General features: G+C 38.1%; 1 protein-coding gene across 1 annotated transcript; it reads right to left on the bottom strand.

Annotated features, from left to right (window-relative positions):
* Positions 1 to 3,021: 3,021 nt before the first annotated feature.
* LOC126283954 (macrophage migration inhibitory factor homolog) lies at positions 3,022 to 9,899 on the bottom strand. The gene is made up of 4 exons (XM_049982389.1): positions 9,675 to 9,899; positions 9,286 to 9,473; positions 8,977 to 9,149; positions 3,022 to 3,342 (listed from the first exon to the last, which is right to left on the bottom strand). Exons 2-4 carry the CDS (start codon positions 9,391 to 9,393, stop codon positions 3,258 to 3,260), a joined length of 366 nt encoding a protein of 121 aa, XP_049838346.1. The 5' UTR covers positions 9,394 to 9,473; positions 9,675 to 9,899; the 3' UTR covers positions 3,022 to 3,257.
* Positions 9,900 to 10,247: the final 348 nt, after the last annotated feature.

The raw sequence follows: 10,247 nt of genomic DNA on the forward strand, positions 1-10,247 counted from the left end.
AATTTTCTCTTCTGCAAACACCTCTCGGCCTGATTTATATCTCTGTTTCCTTTAATTTGTTATAAATCTTCATTCTCATGTGTTGTTGAGTTTGGGCAAAGAATTGTAGACAGTGAATAGGAAGTATGATTTTTTGCTTTATTCCTAGTACTGTCTGATCTAACGTATCTGGAAACACCTATGTAGTGTGAAGTCCACAAGTAAACATCATGAGAAGAGGACCCACCTGTAACAAAGGAGGTGCGGAGTATTGTGTTGTCAGCACAAAAGCAGCAATATAGAATGTGCTGGTCAGAAGAACTCACTGACTTCGAATGTGGACTATTCTTCAGATGTCATCTGAGCAACAAATTCATCAGGCAGATTTCATCACTCAAAATCTGCCCAGCCAACTGTTGGCCATGTGACATTGAAGCAGAAGTGTGAAAGAACAACCACAGCGCAGCAAAACCAGGCAAATCTGATATAATAATGACAGACCGGGACTGTAGGCCATTCCTCTTGCTCTTTTTCTAATAGGAATATACACACAAGATGGTGTACTCCTACCAGAAAAACACCAAGATCTCAAAAGCTAGTGTTAACTGATTTCTATTACACATTTCTGTACACCGTACACCAATCCTCCGTAGGTTAGTGGTTGCCTTCTCCTATTTTAACATTTTTCTCTCCTGAAATTGCCACTATTGTTATAGCATTTGTCTTTAGTGATCCAGGAACACTTCCAAAACCCTAAATGAAAACTTTGTGATGGTTCAGACTAAATACGTGCAATCAGGCCCTGGCACTGGTCAATGACTATCCTGCAAAGTCTCAAAAATCTTCTCGCAGTGGTTTCCAGGCTACTGATAGAAAGCCCGTGTACTGTACAATAGCTTCGTTTACTATCCATGGCTGAGTCAGTTTCAAGTCTGAACTGTTTTACATTGAATCTTTGACACATTACAATTTTTGAGAAGTCCATAACAAAGAACTCTGACATGAGGTGCTCTGTGGCACAGCACACAGCACTGCAGACTCAGGTGACAGACTGTATGATGTAACCACATCTTACGAAGACCTCGTGTCACTGCAATGAGGCCTAGGAGCACCTCAGACACAAAAATTACCACAAACATAAACAGCATCATACTAACATCTTGACTAAGAAACACAGATTACATTTTAGCCGAACCAAGTTTGCAATATCTGCGCTTGCTCAGTCATACAAGACTGTTGAGGATAGAAGTGCTATTCAAATGCTCATCTATGATTTAAAAAAACACCTGTACTCTCACAACTGTCATATTAAAATTCAGTCTAGCACATCGCTTCTAAGGCTTATATGTGTCCACTGTCTTAAGCACTGTATCACCTTACCGAACAATGTGGTTAATTTCACAACCAGAGTATAAAAATGTGTCACTTTCAACACAATTAGCAGGAAGTATGCAAATACAAGTACCAGTGAGACACAGCTTTTCATTCTCCATTGCATTGTTCATTCTCAATAGAAAAACGTGTGTAAATCAACGCTATTTAAAACGGCAAAGTGTTTCCAAAGTTGACATGCTGCAATGTTAAACAAACAAAATTGTAACAAGCCATTATTCTGCCCCAATCCCTGAAGCTTACACTGTGGTTCTTTATGATGAGGCTACCTGTTAGTGCCATAAGGATTTGATGTTGTCTAATACTAGCTTTATAGTTATATTGTGCTCCACAGTTTCGAAATTACAGCATTTTTACAGGCATCGTTATTGGAGGTTACTAAGTGTTTTACGGCTTTGATTGACACTGATTTTTATTATTTAGAATTTCAGTGGTTCGGTCAGAGCTGCCATGAGCGATGTTCCATAAAAATCTTTCATTGTGCTTTTTTTATTGTTTGGCTATTCTTAATGTGATCAATAGTGCTCTTAACTTAGGTGCTTCTGTTACAATTGCTGGCAGGCTGTAGTACCTTATAGGTTTCCTTCCACTTGTGTTAGGTGTTCCACAACTTTGTACATCTAACAATGAGTGACAATTTTAGACTATGCTCTCAGCATGCTATATGAATTCTTGAGAGGCAGTGGAGGAATTCTGTCAGTTTACTTTGGTTTGACCCTACTGGTTGGTTTGTAAGGTTTTCGTGCGCAATTATGGTAATGTGTAATCAGTGTCTCATTGGTTCATAAGTTAGCTTACATGGCAGCAGATGACAGTTTGTGGTTTTTTAGACTGTTTGTTGGTGGGCTACATTAATCTAGATTTTGACCATCAGATGGCATGAGCTATGCACACACTAACATTACAGGTATGAGACCACTCCTGCTAGCATTTCAACTTTGGGTTGTGCTACGTACTGGTCTGATTGTGTGTGCGGCACTGTGTGAGACACTGCCTATATGTCTTCATGAGGATCCATGTGTGGCATACCCCTCGACCAGTATCATTATCTTCCTCAGAGAGGTTGACTAGAAGACCTAGGATTGAAGTGGATATTCTCTTGCAAGTCATGTACCAAGAATGCACGATATCAACTTGCTTTAACCTTAGTTATGCACCCTTTGTGGACTCAATGCTTTAATGCATGTATAGGGTTTTTTTCTACGCATTCCTGTTGATTCTGTTTGTCCTTGATTACCTTAACCATGTGCCTGCTAGATATTATTATTCATTTAAAATTTTGCAGATGTTTCTGAAGGTGGGACATCAGTCCTAAAGCTGGGCAGTGCTTTCCTTTTTAGAGATACATAATTTTTACAACTGTACTGGATTTTATTATTGACATACACCATATGGTTTATTAATCATTTTCTTTAGACTGCTTAAAATTTTAACCTGTATTCAAGACTAAATAAGGAAAGACATTATACAAAGTTTGATAGCAATGTTGTCTTTGATCAAATTCAACCATGAATGTGTTTCCCCTACAGTTAAGTGAAGAGAAAATGAATGAATTAAGCAGTACAGTATTTGTCAGTCATTCTGCAAGGTGCTGAATTTTGAAGCAAGACAGTAGTGGAGGCTTTTAATCTACAAATAAGAACAAACACAAAGTTTAACAGTTTTGTTTATTAATCCCCAAGTAATAAGCACATATTAGTACTTAGTTATAATCAATCATAACATATATCATACACAAAAATTATCACAATATAGTTTCCAACGTAGTTTCCATCAAACTAGCTCAATTGTACATAACTGAACATACATTTCTGTTACCAATCTACTCCTCAGGTAATATATATGCACATGTGTGTACCCCAACTCTGTAACTTCATAACATCACATCACTTGCCACCAAATATGGCATGGAATGTAGTTCCATCATGACCAACGTCAGCAGGTTTTGCATCTATGAAATTTATGTACAACCTAGAACAAAACAGAAAATTGCATAAGTATTAGAGCAAAAAATTTGTTATTTCTAAATATTAACACAGACATCAACAAAATAAAAAATAATAGGAAACCTGAGCTCTTGGCAGGAAGTATAATTGGTGGGTCTACTTTAAGCTATCCTTGTAAGGCAATCAACAGCTCATGGCACATTCCCTGACATATTTTAAATATGCTGCAGTGGCCCTGTTCTGTAAAACTAGAGAAAAACGAATCACTTCTGACTGCAGAACCATTTCAGCCCATCCATTGAGACAATAGCGTAAGATATAATTTTATAGATTCATAGTTCTGAGCAAAACATGCTAACTTCCTCTCAGTCTGACCCTTGTATAATATCTCTGCCAACAGGGGCAAGCAGAATCTCACAAATGATGGCCTGTCAGAGTAAGACAACAAAAATTATCCTGTTGGTGTTTTGTAACCTCACCCAGACCTTCGATTGCATGGCTCACTAATTTCTTCCGGATAAACTGAAGTTTTGCCATGTTGATGGCATCCCTGTTGCATAGATAAAGTCCAACTTCCATCAACAATAGCAGACATAATTATGAACTGTGTCACAGACATGAAGATGATCTAAGAATTGGCAGACAATAGTGGAGGTCAAACAAAGAGCGATATTAGACACACTCTTCAGGAATTTGTGACTGTGGGTCAACAAATCTCTAACAATCAGAGCTATCCATTTTTGCAAATGTTTAATAGTTCTGGTGGGTCCTGTTTGTTATGGATACCAAACACTTGAATATTTTAGAATGGGTTATACAGGTGTTTTGTATGCAGTCTTCTTTGCGGACTGGCAGCATTTTTCCAGTATCCTACCAACAAACTGAAGTCTGCCACCTGTTTTACCAGATTGAGTCAGTGAGATCATTCCATTTCATATCCTCACAAATTGTTACAACCATGTTTATCTGTGTAGTGCAGGTGACTACGATGGTACGTTAGACCAATGTCTATCTGTAATGTGGGTCACTGTGTGTGTGTGTGTGTGTGTGTGTGTGTGTGTGTGTGTGTGTGTGTCACCAGGCTGTCTGCTGAATTTAGGGTCTCCATTCAATAGTGTCACATGCCTTGCCTTCACTTCACTACACAATGAGGTTTGTTAGTCAATCATGTGAAAGCTTCAAGCTAATAGCTCTCTGACCAAAGCCAGCCAAATACTGACAGTGAAAATATTTTCCACCATCAGTACTTCAATCAGGTTCCTATATGTCCAATACCTCCAGCCACATGTGCCCTAGTGACATCTGCTCCTATGGCAGTCAGCTGTACCATATTTTTAAAGCAAATTAGCAACCTTCCATAAGCAGATAAGCAGATGGTCCTAATTTTCAATATATTGCAGTTTCACTGATCTGTAAAACTAGAGAAAAACAAAGCACCACTGATGATGATCAGCTCTCACAAAGGGCTGCAATGCATACATAAAATGACCAGGTACAGCACTGTTACAACTCCATCTTAAACTGCAGGCATCCTCCTCCCCCCCCCCCCCCCCCCCCAGCTTTTACATCCCACCATTAAAAATGTGAGTGGTTTCCAGGTAGGAGTCTAACAGCTACTTCCTGTAACAAGACTGATTACCTTTGTAGTACTCTGTGAAAGTCATATCAATAAAGAGGAGAGTGGGTTGGTGGTGGTATATGTTTATGCAATCCCCCTCCCCAGACCTACAAATTTACTTACAGATGTATGATCTACAGACAAAGCAAGTGAAAAACTAAACTGTAGGTCAGCAAATACACAGTTATCTATTTACCTCATATCAACTTTTGCTTACAGTTTAATCAAATTGTCGCAACCTGAAGGAACATACAACTCTTACTACTTTCTGTCCTGTCCTAAATTTCCATGAAGGACTGTGAGAGCTTGTAAATCAGAATGGTTTGTGCCTTCTCCTTGGCTGTATTACAGAGAAATGAGTGACAATGTTCTCTTGGACCACAAAAAGAAACTTTTGTAAAAGTATCTGTAACTGGACAAAAGCTACAGAAAAGTTCATAATACAAGAAAAGAGCCTTTTTCATCATTAGTTTGTCTCAATTATTCAGCTATGTGAAAATAGCACACCTACGATTGGCCAACTCTTGTAAATCTGCTTGCCAATCGAAAGAATGCTAGAACCACATTACAAATAATTTTTAGGTCATTCAGGTTCCTGGATCAAAAGGCTTATGCACCGAAAGGTCATGAAACACTCACTGGAAACCTCTTGAAACTTCTCGATGAAAAGAAGAATGAGGTACCAGGACTGAAGACGTGCCAAAAGGATGACATGACACTTCATTGGCACCAGTGGTGCAAAATGAAATAATAGAAATTATTGCTTACAATGGATATAGTGTCACAAATAAAACATTTTCCATTTTACAGAATTATGGCAGAGTCAATGAGGATGTGCCCCACCAGTAGTAGTACACTCTGTCTACATTTGTCAACCCGAAGACACTCAAAGGTAAAGAGTTTTTTCTGGTTTTATAAAGTGTGCCGGAATCCAAAGTGCAAATGCTGATGCCAAATACATCCTTCTAATACTTTCACTAGGAGTTACTATGTGCACACTGTTTAAATGATGCAGCTAACATGTATGAGAAGAACTAATGTGTGAAGGAAACCATTCTCCAAGATAACCCAAAACGCAGTTACAAATATTGCATTCATCATTGTTTGAATCTTGCATTACATAAACATTCAAAAAGCTGTGAACAACTGTCCAATGTTTTGGTAATTTGGAAGAATGTATCAGAATACAACTCTGCAATCTACAAAAAGGAAAAATGTGAATGTCGATGTCGAGTTACCATACGGTATTCACAAGATAAATTCAAATTCAGAAGTTCATTGGCTGATACCAATGTGTCTAACCCAATGACCTGTACAGGTAAAATCTGAAGCATTTCAAGAAAAGCTATGATCAGGTTCAGAAAACAGTGACCAAAGTACTATTCACTCAGTCCACGCTGACACTGAGCACGGTTGTTGATGGTAGTGACTAAGAGATTCTGCCATTCACAGCAATACTGTCAACTACAGCACCGTCTGATTCGACTGCGCGAATAGTAATGAATGCGCAGAGCGCAGAGGCAAAAATTTTCAAATCATAGAGCTAGGTGAAACGGCTCACAAAATTTAAGACTACTTTTAATATTGCAGTTGTTATTGAGTTATTTGATTCAAACAATCAGCCAAATTGCTACACAATTCATACTTTAACGCAGCCGAGCTGAAACATCCTGTAGACTTTATAAACACAGCTCTTGCAAATCTTACAACTGTATAAGTATTTGACACGCTATTAGACGAAAACATAAATATCAAAGAGAGAAAATCTCACAGCCAAGAGACACGAACAATATTCGAACACACAGGAACTATCTCATCCTGAAGAACTAACTCGTGAACAAAGCTTTAAAATGTGTGTTTAAAATTCTTGATCTTTTTCTGAATGAGACTGATCCCAAGTTCAACAAAGAGTACCTAAAGCAACTATCCCAATGTGAAGAGTTACTTGTTATGTCTTCCCACACAGATCCTCCATCTGAACTGTTTTGAAGAGTTGCTTAGAGTACATACAAAGTGCACCTTAACCTGTACAGGCTTGATATGCTATGAACTATTACAACTGGTGTACAATTACACAATGTACCCTTTATTACAAAACACTGCTGAATGTCAAGAGTTAAAGAAGTGTTTCAGAAAGTTATTTGGTGATCATTCTGATGACAGTTCCAGAAGTTTGACATCCTCAGAGATTAGGAGCCTTTCAACTTCTCAGAACTCATCTCAGATCAACAATAATACAGCAAACACTCACAAAGCTACTCTTCCTTCATGTTCATCATAACAGGGCAGTGAAAAGTTATGTTCGATATTAGAAAGGAAAGATATGTGCAGGAATTGTATGTAACATTTTTGGAGTAAAACTAATGTATCTTTCTTTCCACGGAAACCATAATTTTCTCTTTTCCATTAAGATGCAATGCAGAGTTTTCAAAATAGTAGTAGCAATAGATATAATAACAATAAATTTATCAATGGCTATCTGAACAACTGCTCATAAGTGACCTGGGAGAGAAGTGGAACTAATATCTAGGCAACATCTTTATCAAAATTAAAGAAATTAAATTGTGTCTAAAAAAGCACAACTTGTAAAGCTGGTCTTACTGTTACAACTTAGAGTAGAGGGTTGGGAAAAATGTGACACAAAAATTAACTGCAATAATAAAACATCTACCATTTCACATAACAGTTTCACAGTGTTTTTCCTAGCTTTTTTACCCCTGGAAATACCAGAAAAGCCATGCAATGCAACAATTTATCCTCCAACATCAACATCTCACTTGATACAGACACCACCTCAGTTTTTCAGGCTAACAAATGGGAAGTTCGGCAAAGAAAATTAAAACCAGACATCATTGTGTGTGTGTGCGTGGGCATGTGCACGTGGTGTGAAGTGAGAAATGAATGAACAGTGTAGCAGTAGCCTTTCTCATTATTAAAAAATTTCTTTGTAAAAAAGTACTCGTATAGCATAATGTTCGATACAAGTAATCAGCTTTGAATCGTTTCATTGGAAACATGGGCAGAAAATGTCAAACCAGGAAGAAAGGCACAATGTTGATTTTCATTATTAATTGCTGCTTAAACAATTAGTTCAATACATGCACCGAAGACGTCGATGATGTGTTGAATCCATAAAATGATGTGAACAACAGTTGTTCGCAGAGGTTCTTGTGAAATCTGAGCAATGTGTTCCTGTATACTGTCCTCCAGTAACCTTACTTTGACTGTCTTATTTTTTTATTGGCAGTTGTTTCAAAAAGGCAAAGCTACAGATCAGTCTATCACCACAAACAGGTATTTTTAGTTACACATTTGTCACCACAACCAGTGTTTTCTGCTTTCACTTTTGTTGTCTTCACCAGCTAACAAGAAAACAATACATGCACCAAAAGGTGATTTTACAGCAGCCATGACCATTACATCACTAGCAAAAGCCAATGACTTGTCTGACATTTCTGTTGTCCCAAAAGTTATTTTACACTAGGGACAAACCAAATGACGTAGCACTGTTTTAACAACACTGTCCTCGTAGTCAGGAAGGTGGAGCTTCCAACCTTCATTTGGTCGTCCTAATGTAGCTTTTTCATGGTTTCTCTAATGTACAGGGTGACTCAAAAACAACAGATTTCAATTGTTTATTACAATAGACTATGAGAAATAACACACACATTGCAAGTCACTGGACAACGAAAAGTTCAAAGTTTTATGTTCACACAGATGCTATACCACACACTCAACACGAGCACCATGAGTTGCTTGAGGAAGATCTGAGTGATAAGTCTATTTCGTTCCACACACTGGCCTCTGTTTACTGAATTGACAGCTTCCACAATTATGTTTTTCAGCTCTTGAAGCTGCCATAGGTGGGAAAAAGACTTACGCAAACAACCCCCCCCCCACACACACACACACACACACACACACACACACACACACACACACACACACACACACAAAATTCCGATACTAAAAATGCAGCAATCCAACTGTAACATCAAGTACCACAATATTTCTGCCTGTGCATATACCTGACAGCCTTACCTGTTTTTTGGGATACCAAGATGTTTTTCTAAATGGCTGGATATTGCAGCTGAATGCTTTTTATTTGCTTCTGTTCCGAGCTGACCGATGCTCATTAATGTGGCAACTCCACAAGGGTCAGTTGAACCTCCCCAGGCCATCGGCAAATCAGCTTCCACTGACACGACGCAATACTGAAATTTAATACTTTTATTACTTCTCGCAGTATAAATACTTCACAGACTTAACACAACCATTTTATTGCAATTATAGCGAATGATTGGTAACAAAATAGCGAATATTCTCATTTCATTCTCCGCTGTTACTTACGCTGTCCGGTTTTGAAAGTGTGTTGGCAATAACTTTAGTAGTTTCTTTCAAGAAGTCTTGTGATACCTTGCTTTTAGGAACGTTAGTTTGTAAACTGAGGTGCGGCATTTTCTTTGAAGTTCCTCCACAAATCACAACAGCTAACACCACAGGTTTACACTGTGCTCAACTGCTCAACGCAGCTCGAACTTTCAAGGGCAACCAATAGATAAAAGATAAAAGTACACTGATATGATCGGATTTTATCATGGTAGACTTGTACATCAAGGAACATATTATTTTTTAATCTTAACAAATGGCTTCTTTATAAATATCTACTAGTATTTTCAGTGAAACCATTCGAGGTTGGTAATGAAATTTACCAAAAATAAAATGCAAACAAGTCCTACCTAAAATATGTAATACAATAAAATAATGGTAAGAGCATCATCTTCATAAAAGATTTGCATAATATTGTGTTTCATCGTAGCTGTGCTGTTACAAGTACCACTGCAATGCAAAAAGGCATGTTTGCGCCAATACTTGTGCACGAGTGCCTTGTGCAGACAAATAGTAGCGTGTTGACAGCAACATAACCCAAAGCCGGAATTTGGTGTTACAGGTTTGAACAAAACTGCTCATTTTTGTTTCCACAGATTACACCTACCAGACAAATCTTAACGTGTCGACAGAAAATCACCATCAACGTGGCAAGTGAAACGTGTTTGAATCCACAGTTTGTTAAGTCTAGTGTTTCTCGTCTTCGTGAACACACTGCGTTCTGAGATGGGAGATACGTGTCTTTGCCCTCGAGGGCTAATTCCTGACTTAATTGAAATATATAAGAGTCACACATGTTTGGGGAATCTTAAAGACCAGTCCAAATACAACGATCTGCCTGCACATATGTCTGTGCATGCTATAAACAGCATGCACATATACCTGTGCATGCAATTAATAGCCGCAAAACTATATAAAATCTC

Source organism: Schistocerca gregaria, chromosome 8 (assembly GCF_023897955.1).
Source record: "Schistocerca gregaria isolate iqSchGreg1 chromosome 8, iqSchGreg1.2, whole genome shotgun sequence".
Taxonomy (NCBI): domain Eukaryota; kingdom Metazoa; phylum Arthropoda; class Insecta; order Orthoptera; family Acrididae; genus Schistocerca; species Schistocerca gregaria.

Excerpts from the sequence above, each read along its gene's own strand:
- LOC126283954 (XM_049982389.1), bottom strand. The coding sequence starts at position 9,393 with ATGCCGCACCTCAGTTTACAAACTAACGTTCCTAAAAGCAAGGTATCA. Across the intron at positions 9,150-9,285 it reads CACTTTCAAAACCGGACAGC|TATTGCGTCGTGTCAGTGGA; the intron begins GTAAGTAACAGC and ends ATTAAATTTCAG. Across the intron at positions 3,343-8,976 it reads CTTGGTATCCCAAAAAACAG|GTTGTACATAAATTTCATAG; the intron begins GTAAGGCTGTCA and ends GTTTTGTTCTAG.